At 40.9% G+C, this 17960-nt stretch overlaps 1 protein-coding gene across 1 annotated transcript in view; it reads left to right on the top strand.

Moving 5' to 3' along the window:
• The window catches only part of PRMT9 (protein arginine methyltransferase 9), a 907971-nt gene that overhangs the window by 294870 nt on the left and 595141 nt on the right, over nucleotides 1-17960 (top strand). Inside the window, exon 5 of the mRNA XM_044062247.1 lies at nucleotides 9608-9775. Within this exon, the coding sequence (XP_043918182.1) occupies nucleotides 9608-9775 (168 nt within the window). The remainder of the gene's footprint in view (nucleotides 1-9607; nucleotides 9776-17960) is intronic.

The raw sequence follows: 17960 nt of genomic DNA, 5'->3' as shown, positions 1-17960 counted from the left end.
TAAATCTTTCAGGAAAATGGATCATTTGTTTGTGGCCTTTGTAGGACCCAGATTGGGCAAGCCTGTTTCCAAAATGATTTTATCCTCTTGGCTCAGAAACGCCATTATTTTCATCTACCATTAGAACAAAGTGTCCTTACTGTCCAAAATAAAGGCTCACTCTACTAGATTGATGGCTACTTCAGTGGCTTTTCATTCCAGAGCCTCTATGGATGATGTCTGTGCAGCAAGCACTTGGGCAAGACCTCAGACCTTTATCACTCATTACAACTTGGATCTCGCCTCCAGGGGATGAGCATCTTTTGGTTCTGTGGTGCTCAGGAATGTCCTTCCTTAGGGCCACCTAGGACTCGAGTAACTGGGGACTCTGTCCTAACAGTAAGGAATGACTAAAGATTTACAACATCAGATAAAGGAGTTATGTCTTACCATAATGTTCCAGCTGTGTTGTAGATCTTTATTCATTCATTACTTCCCGCCCTCCTTCCCCCTGCATGGACTCCTGGTGGACTTTAGGATTTCCTTTTAGTTAAGGTATCGGCTCAGACAGAACCTCCTTCTGTATTGTTATAAGGCAAAAGCGCTTATTCGTTTGGCTTTTGTTTGAAATTAAAGCCTGTCTTCCTGCTTTTACTTCGTGGTTGGGATATTTTTTATTTTTTTACATGTTAGTTGCCTTTGGCACTCATTTTCCTGTGTTCATTGTCAAATAAATAAACAAATAACAGGAAATATGCTGCCATTTAGTTATACTTTTTGAGGGACAGGCATGAAGCTACGAACAGTAAATGTGATACATTTTGAAGGGAGAGGGATAGGAAGAGTATTTAAGGAATAAAGGAAGTAGTAGTTAAGGTATGCAAGTGTTTGATGAGTTCAGGGTGGCACCACCTGATAGTTTTGTGAAACTACAGAAGGATAGAGCTGGCAAAAATAAGTCAGGAGAATTTGTTGCTGATCAATGAAGGGTATTTTGATAGTGAAGAGATTCTACTACTGAAGACATTACTTGGGCTGTAAAAGTTACATATCCACACACACTCACATACAAAGTAAACTGTTTTGATACTGGGACTTATAGTCAAAAGCAATGGACCAGTTAGTAAGTATAGGAGAGAACTAACCTGACACTGCTACTCTTGAACACAAAGAGAAAAATGCAAAAGACACTGCTGATGTTGAGAATGTGGCAGTAAAATCACGGCCCTTGTCATAGACAATATTTATCATGAGGTTTATTGCTGTAGTTCACAGCTAAAGTCATCTAATCCTTTAAGTCATACTCTGAAACCGGGGTAAAGAGACCTTAATGTGTTTCTTCCATCCCTCTGCAATTATATATATTATCCTTAATGAGAATAACTGGAATTGTACCATAGATAATTTGAGGGGACCCATGCATGGGATAAAACATTTAGAAACTACCTCTATCTATTAGTAGTAAAGGGGGTAGTCCTGGGATAAATGTTCTGTTTCCATCCATAGATCTAAGTTGCACTTCAGTATGGGCAGGGATGAACTTTGTTTTTTTTTTTTTTTTTTTTTTTTTTGTATGGGGAGTCTGTCCAGAGCAGCTTATCCTTTTTATCTCACTTCCGCCCACTACTTTACTTTCTTTGCATAGATACCCTGTCCCTGTATTTATATTCAGGAGTGGCTCGTACTATTGGGCTGCAGCCCCCCACCTGTAAAAAAAGTAAATAAACAAAAATAAACAAAAAAGAAAATAAAATAAAAGCAAATGTGAGTCCCGGGAAAATTGCGCATGCACACTCGTGGCATTTCATGATATCCAGAGAGCTGGTGAGCCACTCTGGAGCATGCGCACAGAATCCAGACTGTCTCACCAGCAGTCCAAATTAGGAAGACAACATTCAACTCCAAATATCCCAGTAATCTATGCACTTGTAACTGCATAGACTGGAAGGGGGTCGGACTGCAATGTCCGCAGGCTGGTGCTCTCGCGGGAAGGGGAAGGACTTGCTTACTGCAGGAATGGATGGATTTTACAGCTGCTCTCTCATTGCGGGCTTTTATATGGATGAATTTACATTTTACAGCTGCTCTCTAGTCGCATGCTTTTATATGGATGGAGTTTGCTGCTGGAATGGATTATTTACTGCTGCAGGGACTTTGGGCTTAGGTAGTGTTTGTGTGTGTGTGTGTGTGTGTGTGTGTGTGTGTGTGTGTGTGTGTGTGTGTGTGTGTGTGTGTGTGTGTGTGTGTGTCTTTGTGCATCTGTGTGAGTCTGTGTGTAAGTCTGTGTGTGTGTGTGTCTGTGTGTGTGTAACCCTGTACCTTGGGCCCAAATGGCAAGAGCTTGAGTTCCCTACCCACCACCATTTGTAAAACATTTGCAGATTTTTGCCTCATATTTGTTCTGTTCCTCATAAAATCTGTGGTTTTTGTACTTTTGTTTCTTCACACAGTCAGTGGTAGCATTGTTGCCTGGCAGCTACAGGTTCTCTGGTTTGATTCTTGGCTGGGGTGCCTTCTCTGTGGAGTCTGCATGTCCTCTGTGTGTTTCTGTGGGTTTGCTCTGGTGTCCTCCCATCTTACAAAGACATGTGTCTGGAGTGTTCCTCCCTGGGCCTCTGCTGAAAATTGGCTTTTGTTCCAAGTCAGACTTTACTGGTTAACAAATCTTGAGTAAATAAAAATGACAAGCATTTGTATTTCAGACTTCATATTCTTCAGAAAATACATAGTAACACAAAACCTTTTATTCTAGCAATTTTCTAAGTTTATAAGATGGATATTTGAAATTTGTCCCTATTTTTGGGACTGTATTCCCCCATTATTGGCTTCGTCCAGGTGTTTTATTGCTAAGGTTGAGAGCTGTGGTAAGAACTGAATTCACTGAATATGTTTGGGGGCTGTATTCCCCCATTACTGGCTTTGTCCAGGTGTTTTGTGCTAAGAGGTTGACAGCTATGGTGAGAACTGAATTCACTGAATATGTTTGGGGGCTGTATTCCCCCATTATTGGTTTTATTCAGGTGTTTTTTGCTAAGAGGTTGACAGCTATGGTGAGAACTGAATTCACTAAATGGTAGCCATTTAAGTTTCAGTCTTCTTCTCTTTCACAAAACAGCTGATTTGGCATAGTGGTATGTTGCTCTGACTGTTTTGCACAGGGTCCGGGGTTCAAGACTTGGCAGTGAAATGTATGGTGGTAACACAGCATTTTATTCTAGCAAATGTCCAGCATCATACAAGCAGTGTTTTATTTATTTATTTATTCCAGTTTGGTGACCGGGGAGTTCCACTGGGTTTGAGAGCCCGTTTTCAGTGGAGGCCCGGGGAGAAAAGCTCCACATAACAAGTTACATAGAATATGTAATTTTCACATTGCTAAGCTGAGAAGCTCTGCATAACAAGTTACATAACATATAGAATTTTCACATTGCTAAGTTACATAACAAATTGAAATAACAAAAGGAAAAAAAGATTCATTTATATTGCATTCAATATGTAGTTGTACAATTATATATCAGGTCGGGTAGTAGAAAGAAAAGGTATCCAATACTTAGTAGCTAAGATGTTAAAAAGTAGTTATGAAGGAAAGGATGAGAGGCATAGAGCGAGAGGCTGGGTGGAGATTGGTTATAATTTATAGTCTGGGTATAAGTGAGAGGTTTGAAGGGAAGGAGGTTAGCCAGGAGAGACGGAAGAGTTGAGGTTGGTATGTATGGGGTGAAGAGTGCAGTTACATTTTCTGTGAAGAAACAGGAGTGAAGTAGTCTTTTGAAGGTGTTTAGGTTGTCACAGGCCCTCAAAATGGAGGGCAGGGCATTCCATTTTTTAGCTAGGGTGAAGGAGAGTAAAAGTTGACCAGCAGGATGTGTCCCTAGTTTTTGCCCCCCCCCCCAATAAAGTTTGGCTTTTTCCAGATTCCTTGTGCTGCAAAGTTCAGAGATACAGCTGAGTGTTGAGAAGATTTTAAAAGGAGCTGAGAGCTGCAGGGGAGCAAAAGTTTACTCCTGCTTATGCTGAGTCTGCTTGCATTTTTAATAGCACAACATGTAGTGTACTTGCTTTTGATGCAGAAGGCTGTGAGTTCTACTCCCACACTAGGTAGATGCATTGCTGATACTGTACTGTGTTGCAAAGGGGGTGGATGCTGTCATCCTTTTTGGCAAAGATACCTAGTAACTATGAACCTATCAGTTTTCCATCCATTCCCTATTGCTAGTGTAACATAGGCAATTTATTCCTCAAGGGCAGTAGGCACTTTATTTGTAGATGAAACAATGAAATATAAAGTTGTTTGCTAGCAACAACCTCTTCATTAGTTACAGATCTCTTTAATGTGGAATTATTTAGATGACTTTTACTTCTTCAGAGATTGTGCATATTTACTGATACTGGTGGACTGTAGAAGTTTGAGTAGACTTTTATGATGGAAATGTTCTGAATTGGGCAGTTTTGTCATTATTGGTGCATGCATTTTGTTTCATTGTTTACTGGAAAAATGTTCAAAACAATAAATTTAAAATGCCCTGTAAAACTGTACTGTATTGTACAAGGAATACAATTTAATACAGTCAAGAAGGTGTATCAAAGAGCATGTGTATGTTTCGTGTGCAAGGGCCTGTGATTTGAAAACACCCCAAAGTTAATCTTTATCTGCCACTGGCAAAATGTGTTTTCTTTGAATGTGGGTTTCAGTGTTGTTTCAATGAATGTGAGTTTCAAGGGCAGAGAAGTTTTAATGCTAAGTCTGTTTTCATTGTGAGACTGCATTGCTTTGTTTAGCAGATATCTATTGGTGTTTGTGCTATAGAATGTAAAATACAACTTTCAAATGAAAACCAAATCATCGCAGAAGTAAAGCAGCATGCACATTACAGTATTTATGGTAAATTAGGCAAAATAACCAAGGAATGGGACATTGGAATGGCTGCAGGGGGGGTGGCTCCTTTCGACCATGATTTTGTGAGGGGAGAAGGGCAGCAAACTCAGACAGCCCTGGCTGAACTATATCTTTCAACTGTCCAGATTTTTGCAGAATGAATAGATTTTTGCTTCTTATTTTTGGCTTGTTGTTCATAAAATTTGTGGTTTTCTGGCAGATCATTTAGGAATGAACTGAAGTCACTAAATAATGACAGACATTGAGTTTCAGACGTCATAACCTTCAGTAAACTGCATGTTAAAGCAAGACCTGTTATTCTATCAACTGTCTAAGTTTATACAAGAGCAATTTTTAGTACTGTTGTATGTTCCACCAATATATTTGTCCTTGTCCAGATTTCCTGCATTAAGAGGTTGAGAGGTATGTGCAAATAAATCGCTTTATAGAATTAGGAATATCCAAACCTCTCAACTGTCCCCAATTTTGGCTCAAAATGTTGCTCTCCCCCTAATAATCCCTCTGCAAAATGGCAATTTTGGAAGAAAACGTGGAGGGTTTACAATTATAAATAACTGTAATTATCAGAGTTATAGCTTACTTTTATTTCAGAAAGGCATGTAGATTGTCTTATTTTGTCAGCTGCTCAAGTTAACAGTACTAATATTAAAAAGGTGTCCCTTCTTTTACAGGTTCCCAGCTGTATTGTGTGGCAATTTTATATTTTTGCATCACATTTTTGGTCCGTTTTTCATAAAATTGTGTTTTTTTCTGGCAAATTAGTGGCAAATCATTAAAGACTGAAGTTAGAAAATAATGGCAGACATTTGAGTTTCAGATTATATACCCTTCAAAAAATTCATAGTAATGCAAGACCTACTACTATTCTATTATCTTTCCAAGTTTATAAGAGCATTATTTAAAAAGTGTCCTCATTGACTCTGGATGTGTCCAAAGCAAGGCAAGGAGCAGTTATGCAGTGTAAGTGTGCAAAGTATTCCCCCATCCTAGGTAGACACAAGTACGACAGTGGCTTTTCATCTGTCCTTGATTTTGCAGAATGTTCTGGTTTTCTGTCATATTTTTATACTTTTGATTTATGCTTATTATTATTTAGAAAATGCATTCTGTCGCAGTGCCCTGTTGCTCTGTGTTTAAGTAGCAGTACTTTAATGACCATCAGGTAAGCTTGTCAGAGATTGTAAGATGCAAGTAAGCTTTAATAAGCATACTGTTAAAGAATTACCAACATTGAAAGCCTTTTTGCTGTTGCCATGCAGAGAATATTTACATAACTAGATAACGTGTAAGCCTTAGGTATTGAAATTCATATTACAGTATTTGTAATAAAGGACGGGATTACAGTATTTTCAGAGGCTCATTACATTTGTTGGAGATTTGCAGTCATCTTTGCAGGCTTAAACCGTAAACTAAACAGAATGCCAATCTTTCATGTGTGGTTCATGACCTGTGCAGTAATCCTTTAAGCAATTAATCTTGAGCTTGTTTCTTGTTTGCTGTTCATTTTTTATTTTGATCATGTCTTCCCCATGAAACAAGTAGATAGTTGTCAGGCAGCAGGTCTTTTTTGGATAAGAAACATTTTTACAAGTGGGGGTATCATCTACTTTCAGCATGTTACTTTGTGCTTTCATAAAGCTGAATATAAATTATAATTAGAACTGCAGTGCAAGGAGAAGTGGTTTGAGTTGAGTGCTGCTTGTTTTTTTTATATACTTGATTTTGACTGGCATTCCAGTAATGTATTTAAAAAGTAATTTATTTTTTCATGCCTCACAACCTTTTTGTTTCCATCTAGATATTAAGTAAGCTGTCATGTTGCCGATGAATTGAAATATTTTTTTCTTCTACACTTCATTTTGTCTTGATTGGACTCTCGTAATGATGGTTTGGCACCCAGGGCAACGTATTTAATTAAAGTTCCAGTTGTGGTTTTGAGCATAACCCCACCCCTTTCTAGTTGGCCACACCCATTCAGCTGTCTCCTGCAGATCCCCCTTTAATTTGAAGTCACCACCTGCCAGTGTTTCTATTATTACCTCCTCTTTTTTTTTCTTGTCTCTTTTGCAAACCATCTTTCTCTCCATTAACCCATAATCAGTGCTTGAGTTTATCATTATAAATCTCAACAGCGGTGTAAGATGCTAGTTCTACGTTAGTGATGTCAAGCTGTCTACTGCTTTCCTCTTAACTTCTTATTCTGTTTGTATTGCCTGTAGTCTGTTCCTTTTCTTTCTCATACTGTTGCAATTTTCTCTTTCAGTTCTTTTCTTCCTTCATGTGCTGGTAGTTTCTGATTTGCTAAAATTCCTATTGAATCCTGTTTCACTTGCTTTTGTCCTGATTCCTTTCTTTACGTGCATACAATGATTAGATTAATTGGATAAGTATTTATTACCAAGTTTTTTTTTTTGTATTTTTTGAGCATAGATTTTCTGTAGTGGACTTTGTTTCCTGCTTTGCTTATTTCATCAAAGATTTGTTAACTGCATGCACTTTATTATTTAGAAGATCTTGCATAACTACCATAGCTTTCTTTTTTTTTTTTCTTTTTTGGCATTATTCATTTGCTTTTCTTAGTTACTTCTGTAATTATGTATCTAGCAATGTTAAGAGCTTTTCACCCCATTCACTTCTGACATTAAAGAATAAGTTTAATAGATGTATCTTATTTATGTCCTAAAGGCAAAATATTAAGATGGGCATGTGTAAACTGGTGTGTGCAGTTTTTATAACTTCATGAGTGTCTCAATTAAATGCTTAGTCATTGTTGCCCTTTACATCTGCTTCAGTTTGTATGACTGAGACTACCCAGATTCCTGCCTAATTATAGGGTTTTTCACATCTTTGAATACATTTTCTTGCTTTTTGTCATTGTTAAAGTTTGTATACAAAGTTTTTGCTGCCACCTTTTTTCTGCCCTGTCATTAAAGTTTAAAAAAAATAGCTTTTTTGATTGTTTTCTAGTATTTGTATCTAGTGGTGCGAGTTAATATACAAATTTTTTCTTCTGTTGTCTGTGTGTATGTTTGACTTTTTGGCCCAGTGATGGAAAAGCAATCTTCAGGTTTCCAAAACTTTGTGGGATGTGGGCACAAGTTGCCTCCCAAATATGCATATAAGTGTGCATGCTGTAAAGGTGTGACCCAGCTAAACTCTAAGTTACAGATGTCCTCTGCCTTTGGGTACAGAGTTGCCACAGATCAAAGGGCTAAGTTAGCCCTGAATCAGCTTTTGTCTCCTGCATCTGCCTCATCATCTGTCCATTCTTTTCCCTCTCCCGCCAAAAGCTAGGCGAAGAGAATTGTGAAAAATCTAGAGAGAGTAAAAGAAAAAAAGAGTTAAGACTAAGGAAAATGAGAGAGGAGTTCAGATGTTCTTCTGCCAAGTTGGAAGGTCATTCGGCTCTGAAGATCCAAAGGTCTTTGACTCTTCTGGTTTTGACACTGGATGTGCCATCAGGCTCACTGACTTTGAATATTCCAAGTCCCTTCTTGTCAGTGGCTCCTAACTCAGACCTCACTCTCCCTTCCTGCCCATAACTCCCATTCCAGAATTTTTGCTGGGAACCCTCCCTGACTCAGATCCAGGCCTCTTCCTTTCAGCTTAGAAAGTCAAATCTTTCCCTTTCTAAGCCTTCCAAGCAGTCTTTGACAGCTTCATCTGGGTCTGTCTTATCTGCCAGCGCTATCAGAGTGTCTGAGTAGGAACAGCTTAAGGCCATGATGGACCTAGAGATCATCCTGTCTTCCTTGACTCCTACGCTAGAGATTCCCTACCTTCAGCTCCAGCTATGGCTGTTCAACCCCCAGCCCATGCTTCATTGCCAGGGCCCATGGAAACATATGTACCTTTTCCTTCTGAAACAACCACAAAATAGTGAGAACGATTATCCAAAGTTGTGAAAAATCCCATGACTAGGCAGAAATCTAGCTAATCACAGACCTACAGTTTGAGATGGCTGGAAGAAGACATCATGGATCTAGTATTCTGGTAAGTCCATAACTTTCATTTTTGTCTTCTTGCTTTTAGCTAATGTGTCACTTCTTATTCTCGTGTAGTTATGCTTGTTGTGAATGATGTATAAGAAGCTGAACAGCTTGTACTGTGTATCAAGAGGATGAATGCGTTTATCATCACAGCTCCCTGGGTGTTTGGTGACATCTGCTGCAGATGCACACTGTTTTATCTTATTGCTTATAAATCAGAATGAGATGTATTGATCATGTCCATTTTCTTTGAAGCCATGACAGATTTATTTTCATCGGCATGGAGGTGGCTGCTGGATGCAGTAACTATCATGCAGTATATTCTGCTTGTTGGAAGTAGTTTTGTATACCTTGGTACCGGTATTAAAACTGCCTTCACTTTTTGATGAACAGCTTGTACCGTTTAAAAAAGATGAGGTCCTCAGATTCCTAAAAAGCATCATTGCTACCTGTTACAGTGTCTGTGCAAGAATTAGTACAGTAATTGTATACATACCTTTTAAAAAAATCTAGACTAAAATGAAGAATATATACAAAAGTTGAAGAATTATACACTGTAAGACTTGGAATATAAACAGAAATGTATATAGTTTGTAAATGAAATGCTAGCAGCATGCTGCAAGGACATAAATGCATTTTTTCCTCTGCTTATTCATTGGTTTGTTCCATTCTGTAGACTAAAATAAAAGATCAGAATTTTTCCTAACTTTAATTTTTTCATGTCTAATTTTTGGCCTTTCAGTATGTTTGCTAAAATGGCTGGGGCTTGCCAAGTGTATGCCTGTGAACTTTCGAAGACAATGTATGAACTTGCTAAGGAGGTAGTATCTGCTAACAACATGAGCAGCGATATCAGCATCTTTTATAGGAAGTCTTTTGATCTGGAGATTCCGAAAGATATTCCTGAAAGGTAACTCTAATATCCCGTTTACCTGTGATTATGTTTTAATGCCTTAAGAAAATCTGCTCTGTGGACTATAAGTGGGTTGTGGCACACATCAAACTACATGAACTTTCAGTCTATTTTTCTTTAAGACACACACACACACACACACACACACACACACACACACACACACACACACACGCAGGCAGAATGTTTAATTGTGTAAACCCACTAGGTATTGGCACCTTTTTAGTGGCAATCTGTGAGCTCTGGATGATGAAGTAATTTGTTCAGTAGATACAGTATGCAAATTGAGACTGATGGAATTAAACCCAGGACTACGACCTAAAGCTTATTAGCAGCTCATCTTCTTTCTCCTGTGTGCTAAGCTGCCGTACTCTTTTGATGGTCATTCAGTTCTTATAAAAAATGGGCACATTTTCAGGAATGATTTATGCAAAAGGCATTGAAACCATGAGATTTTGTGATAATAAATGTGTCTTATACTCCTAAACTGTAAATTGATTTTAAAATGTATAAACATTTGATGATGTCATACGTCAGTTATAAAAATATTACTGGAAATGGTTGGCACAGAATCACGTTTTTGTACATTACAGATGTAACTACCATGTCATTATGTTGACATTGTAACTATTTAATAGCGAGATGTTTGTATCTCTCAGACCCCAAATATCTGAGTAAAAGTCCTTTCCCTAGCACTCTGATTACTTCAGTCCAAGAGTTCTGCGGAGGTGAACATGTAAAAGTAGGCACAAAAGTCTCCCAGCACAGATACGGAGCTTGATGAAGGGGAGACTTACTTTAAGTCCCTTTATGAAGGCCCCAAGTTTGGTGCAGTCCTAGAAATGATAAGATAGAGGAGATCTTTGCCCATTAATTCAACCTCCCCAGAAGAGATCCTCCAAGAGATTTACTGATCCACCTTACTAACAGCTTGGATGGCACCTCCCCTGGACAGAATGGTGGATCTTGTTGTACAATAAGCTTGTAAGAGGAACCTTTTCCTAGAAAATCTTATAAAGTCATCAGGCCTCCTAAAGGCAGGTAATATTGGAGTAAGGTACTTGTTGTGGACTCTTATTGTAGTCTCTGCTGCCCCCAAGGTAGAGGCTCCCGACGAAGGCTAGGAGATTCACCCCCACGCCCCCAACAAGGGCTCTAGAGTCAGGTGTCACCTTGGGAAGTGAGTCTGTGGGTCAGGTACTTTTTCCATTATATCCATTAACAACCTGGTGCATGTTATAAGATTTCAGAATGATCTATCAGATAAGAATATAGAAACCCTGAGGAAGCTGCCATTTTGTGACGTTGTAGCAGGTGGAGTCACAGGTGGTTACCATGAATACAATTACTATGTTTTTCATGAGGCTAATACATAATGTTGTAGATGGAGCAGTGAAGGCTGTGGGGTCAGGCATTGCCATGAGGCAGCAGGCCTAGCTCAGGCTTACAGGATTCATGGAAGACTTCAGGGTGGCCTTTGCCAATACCCTTTATGGTGAAATCACTTTGTTTGGACCAAAGACGAAAGTCAGGTTACGATAGAGTGCGTAGGAAGATAAAACATTCACAGCTGTTGGGGTTAAGTTTTTAGCTCCACAAAGGTCCTGTGCCAAGAATCAAAAGGAGCCAAGAATATAGGGTATAAAAATTCCCAACAAACCCAGTATGAGCAACAAAGTGACAAGACCTCTCAAGGATGTGAGGGCTTTTCCAAGGGCTGCCACAGGGATTGTTTGCAAATTCAGATGTTTTGCACTTCTTTTCCAGGGTGTCGACATTGGAAACCTGCCATCTTGCTTGACTGTCTACCTCTGGAGGCCTTCATGGGCCACATTCCCTGCTTCTAAATGTGCAGCTGGCAATCACACAAGATAAATCCATATCCAGAGCTACTTTATTCCATTTTTGCAAACTATTCTGTTGCCAGATCACCTCCCACCAGACATCCAACCCCAGTAAAAGAAGTTGGCAATTCAGGGGGTTTTCATCCTCTTATAGTCCATGAGATCTCAGTAGACCAAATAAGATCTGGATTTTGCTCAAAGTTGTTCTTGGTACCACAGAAGACAAAGGACCTCAGGACCATACTGAATCTCAGTCACCTAAATCTGTATGTTCAAAGAACAGTGTTCCAGATGGTCACAGTACAGTCTATCCTTCCATACTTGTGGAAGGGAGTTCAGATGTGTTCTTTTGGATCTGCATGACACCTACTTGCATATAAAAATAGCCAAGCCATCCAGGAGGTTTCTTCACTTTTAGGTGAGAGTCATTCTTTACTAGCTCAGATCCATGCCCGTCAGCCTCACCACAATCCCCAGGGTGTTTACCAAATGTCTAGTGGTAGTAGTAGCTCTTTTAAGTGAACTCTGGATCAAGATCTTTCCCCATCTGAACAACTGGCTCATAGCTACCAATTCAAGGGAGCTTCCTGTCAAGGCAAGGGATTATTTGCTGTAGTTGTACACATTTTTAGAAGTTTCAATGAATACTAAATTCATATCTGAAGCCAACAAAGACTTTGACTTTTATTTGGTGTTACCTGGACACCTGACTAATAATTGCAAGCCTTTCACTGAACAGGATTCCTCTAACGCAGGATACAGTAAGGCTTCCTCTACAAGAAAACTTGCTATCCACAGCCTTAGTTTTATGGAACTATTTCTTACAGCAGTAACTCTGTAAATTCTACTCTTCCAAAAGGTGTCACACAAGAGTCTTGCAGTGGATATTGAGAGTACAGTGGTCACAGGTACGAGATCACATATCTCAACAAATATGTCTTGGTCATCAACAGAACTTATTGTCAGGATGCTGATGTTCTTCGTGTTTCTCTGTTGCAGTCATTACATTTGGGTAATCCTGCTGGCAGGTTGCCCTCAGTCGGCCTGAATTCCAAAGTCCTGGGTCCTGCGCTGGCCGCTGTTGCTCCTTCCCTGACGTCAGGTCATCAGGGGTATAAAAGATGCGGCCGACGCCATTTTCTTTAGTCTTTCTTGCCGCGCGGTGCCCAAAGCAGAAGCAGTTCGCAAGTGCCGGTCATCGACTCCTGACATTTTCGAGTTTGAGTTTCAGATCCGAAGTCTTCTATAAAGCTAAGTACCCCGTTGGGGAAACTTTTTTCTTGCTCCAGATCGATGTCAGAAACAGTTAATAATTGTATTTCTTGTGGGAAGCAAATACCTCGTAAGGACTTTCATTCTTACTGTACTCCTTGCCTAGGCCCTGACCATAATGTTTCAGGTTGTCGGGTTTTGTGCTAGATTTAACCAACGCACTATTAAGCGTCTATATGATTTTGCATTAAACTATTTTGGATGCAGGTTTAATTGTCCAGAAATGTCGTCGGAAAGCCATCAGACTACCGGACTTCACATAAAAATGCAAAGAAAAAGAAAAAGACAGACAACCGAGGCCCAAAACCGACGATGAAGCTTCTCCTAAGCCAGTCGCCGGTTTGCCGGCTTTCAGTGAGGTGCATTCGCAGCCCCTGACACCCGCTACTTTAGAGTCGCAGGCCGCTACCGACTCCCATGTGGAGTTGGCTATGTCGCTGGAAACTCAAGGTATTGGAGCCTCGGACACTTTTCCTTCAGATGGGTCTGGAGCCACTGAGCAGGCACCGGCTTCTGAGGGTGTATTCAGACCTAAGCATCTGTACATTAAACCGCCTTCAAAGGCAAAGACTAAAGCACCTTCAAAGGCAAAAAAGCAAGCTCAAGAGCCATGTGGACAGGCCTCCATGCCCAAAAAGCAGATGCTCAAAATGGCCGAAGACTTGATTACCTTGGTCAGGGGTTCCCATCCCCCTCCAGATAAGAGGCCTAGGCAAGAGACTGACTATGAATCTTCAGATCAGGTTTCCATTTCTTCTGATTCCTCTTCTGATCAGGAATATTCTCTTCCCCCCCGTGAGGATTTTGATGCTGAAGAATCTATACCTTCAGCTTCTCCTCCAGAGGACTGTTCTTTTGGGTAAACCTTACATACCATGAGGGAGCATTTCCACTGAGAGAGCGAAGATTTTTCAGAATCTAAAAAGAGGCTCAGGTATTTCCTGTTTCTACCTCAACACAAGCCACTAGCCATCCCTCCTGTGTTAGACATTGTAGATGATGTGTTTTCAGTGTCTAGTCTTACCCTGGACTCCTTACCTCCAGCTCCTGTTAAGTCTGACAGATATTACAGGGTTCCTGACTCACATAAATTCCTTTTTAAAACCCTGCTGCAGACCCAGAAACAGTTTCTCAGGGTCCCAGAGGAGTTAAGGCTTCCGCTGCAAAAAACCCTACCCCCTCTGACAGGGATTCTAGGGCACTAGATAGATGGGGAAAAAAAGTTTACACATCTGCTACCTTGGATATAAGGGCCTTAAACTGTCAGTTTCATATGCTCAAATACCAGCAACATATCATGGCATTGCTTAAACAGAAAATGTTGTTAAACTCTGAATGTGCAGAAAACAAGGAAATGCAGGATTTATTGCATGCAGCTGAACAAGTTGGAAAGCATACTTTGCAATGTGGTTTTGATTCTTTAGAGGCCTCCTGCAGGGCTGCAGTTACAGGTTCTGTAATTAGGAGGCATGCTTGGTTAAAGTAACAAAATCTGCCTGATCATGTTAAAGTTAAATTATTAGATGCACGTTTACAGCATGATACTTTGTTCGGTGTTAAGGCAGAAGAGGTGGTAAAGAAAATGGAGGTCAAAGCTAAAACTATGCAAACGGTCAAAGATTTTTTACAAGTACAGCCACCTAGGTTTAGTAGACACTCGCCAACAAAGAATTGGTCCTTTCCTGTGTCAGACAGACCTCAAAGGGGCAGACCCAGGTGCAAGGTTCATTCCGCTCAAAGCAATGGGGGGCTTCTACCTCCAAAGTTGGAGAGGACAAATCACAACCATACAGGAAACAGTCCCAATAACTTCCCCCTGCCTGCACCAAGAACTTATCTCCTGGCATCCCCCTTAGGGGGGAATTGGCACTTTTTCACAAAATTGGCACATTATAACCAGGACAAGTGGGTCTTAAATATCGTGTCACAAGGCTACAAGTTTAATTTCCATACCCTGTCAAAAACAAACGGCTGGCCAGAAATGCCAAAATATCAATGGGCAGAGGCACAAAAACAATTCTCATCCCTCATGGACATGGGGGCCATTCAACTAGTACCAGAGCAAGAGCAGAGACAAGGATTTTACTCGACTGTTCTTGGTACCCAGAAAGGACAAGGCCTGGAGGCCAATACTGAACCTATCTATTTTTAACACATTCCTGGATATTCCAAAATTCAAGATGTTAACTTTGCAGCGGCTTCTGCCCATGTTGGGCAAGAACGCTTGGCTTGTGACTTTAGACCTAAAAGAGGCATACCTGCATGTCCCAATCAGACAGATATGCAGAAGATACCTCAGATTCAAGGCTGGCTCAATGCATTACCAATTCTCTGCACTGCCCTTTAGCTTATCTACTGTGCCCGGGGTCTTTACAAAGTGCCTGGCACCAGTAATTGCATTCTGCAGACAAAGAGGAATACAAATATATCCTTACTTGGACGACTGTCTAATTCAAGCAGACACCAAGGACATTCTTCTACAGCATCTGGCGTTTGTGAAAAGACTTCTAACATGCCTAGGGTACACAGTCAACGAAAAGAAATCAAAACTAGTACCCTCTCAAGAGATAATATTCCTGGGTGCAAGCTTAAATATAACTGCCCAGATGGCTTATCTCATGCCAAACAAACAAAGGCAACTGACTGCCTATTTCAAAATGCTGGCAACAAAGGCCCAGTTATCTGCAAGAAAAGTTCTGCAGGCTTTGGCTTCATGGCATCCTGCATCCTACTAATTCCATATGCAAGACTGCATATGAGGAAACTTCAGTGGTACCTAAAAAGTGTTTGGACTCAACATTGCCACAGCCTGGAAACTATGATTACTCTCATTCCCTGCCTGCAACAGGAATTTTGATGGTAGGCACAGGCTTGTCACCAAAACAAGGGACTGCCATTCACATTACCCCCAGCCAGGCAAACAATAACAACGGATGCATCAGATTACGCCTGGGGGGCCCACATGGCAGGAAGATGCATTCAGGGCACATGGACGTCAAACCAAATGCATCTACATATCAATCAAAAAGAGATGCTAGCAGTTCAACATGCCATGACAGCCTTCAAAGACCTACTACATCCAGGACAACTACTGATAAAGACAGACACCACAGTAATGTGGTATATAAACAAGCAGGGGGGCACTCATTCTTACCCTCTTTGCAGACTAGCCATGACTTTGTGGGACACAGCATTGACTTACCAAGTACACCTGCAGGCACAATTCCTGCCAGGAAGGAAAAATACTCTGGCAGACGACCTAAGCAGAAACCTCATGGATCCCTACGAGGGGCACCTGGATCCACAAGTCTTCAGCATGATAACAAGGAAATGGGGATGCCCAGACATAAATCTATTTGCCTCCCCTCACAACTACCAACTAAAAAGATTCTGCATAAGGATTTATCACAGACAAGCATGGGAAGTGGACGCCCTATCTTTCAGATGGAAAAACCTATCAGTATGCACATTTCCCCCTCTGCCTCTCCTCCCCAAGGTACTCCTAAAGGTCAGACAGGAGAAGCCAAGGATGATACTAATTGCCCCAGACTGGCCCCGCCAGTACTGGTACCCAATACTAAAGAGCTTGTCTCAATGCACGCTTGGACCTTGCCTCAGATCCCTCATCTACTGTCCCAGCAAAACAATCAGATCCTGCACAGCCAACTCAGGACTTTAAACCTGGCAGCATGGCGGATAATGTAGTCATTCAAAACACACCTCTCAGCAAAGCTGTGATAGTTGTCATTTTGGAGGCCAGAAGACCTAGTACTAGAAAATCTTATGCTAGAAAATGGAAGAGATTTTGTGCTTGGAACCAGGCACAATGAACTGATACAGCTGTGTCAGATATTCCTCAGATTTTGCAGTACTTAACTGAGATGCTGGACAAAGGCCTATCTTTTTCTTCTATTAAAATTCATGCCTCTGCCATATCGGCTCATTGCAATACAGAGCCACCAATTTTTTCTCACCCCTTACAAAACAGTACCTCAGAGGAGCCAAAAACTTAAGGCCTCCAGTAAGATCACCAATGCCTGCATGGGACCTCAACTGTGTCTTGGAAAAACTCACCCTGCCACCTTTTGAGCCAGCTGCAATGGCTGATATAAAGTTTTTATCTTGGAAAACAGCTCTGCTCCTAGAAATAACTTCGGCAAGATGAGTTTCAGAGCTTCAGGCACTCATGGCTGTGGAACCCTTTATCATTTTTTATCCAGACAGGGTCTCTCTCAGGGCAAACCCAACATTTATACCTAAGGTGGTGTCCAGTGTGGCTCTTAACCAAACTATTCATCTGCCAACTTTTTATCCAAATCCACAGAACAAGGGGGAGAGAATTCCTCATTCTTTGGACGTTCACAGACCGCTAAGATTCTACTTGGACAAAACCAAAGTTTTCCGAAAGACAGAACAATTACTAGTGGCATATGCTGCAGCATCACAAGGAAAGCCTATCTCAAAGCAGACTATTTCAAAGTGGATAGGCCACTGCATTAGTTTCTGCTACTTACACTATGGCAAGCCAGTGCCTAAGGGCATTAGGCCACATTCAACCAGAGCTGCAGCCACTTCAGCAGCGTTTCTCAGGGGAGTACCAACCAAGGACATTTTAGAGGCTGCTACTTGGAGTTCAGTGCACACCTTTACCAAGCACTATCATCTGCCACTATACTCTAAATCTAGGGCAGGTTTGCCACTGCAGTTCTGCAGGGCCTCATAGCTGCTCCTAATGCTGTTTAGCTCCAGCCTCCCATCCATAGCTTTGGGACTCTACCCAAATGTAATGACTGCAACAGTGAAACACGAAGAACATAGTACAGTTGTGTACACTTACCATAAATGTAGATGTTCGAGTGTATTCACTGTTGCAGTCCAGGTTACCCACCCGCCATCCCCCTTTTCTTCTGATGGAACCTATCTTTCCTTCTCTGATTTATACAACCTATGTGGTGTATTTGCTTGTAGATGAAGGTAAAGTTTATATTGGTGCATGTATTTATATGTATATAAATTTTGGCTACCCTTTTAGGGGGCGCCTGACATCTGGGGCAAGAAAAAACTAA

This window comes from Protopterus annectens, chromosome 2.part1 (genome assembly GCF_019279795.1).
Source record: "Protopterus annectens isolate FY-2018-M chromosome 2.part1, PAN1.0, whole genome shotgun sequence".
Classification (NCBI taxonomy): domain Eukaryota; kingdom Metazoa; phylum Chordata; order Ceratodontiformes; family Protopteridae; genus Protopterus; species Protopterus annectens.
Note: the sequence above shows the minus strand (reverse complement) of the source record. Positions and strands in the feature narration are given on the sequence as shown.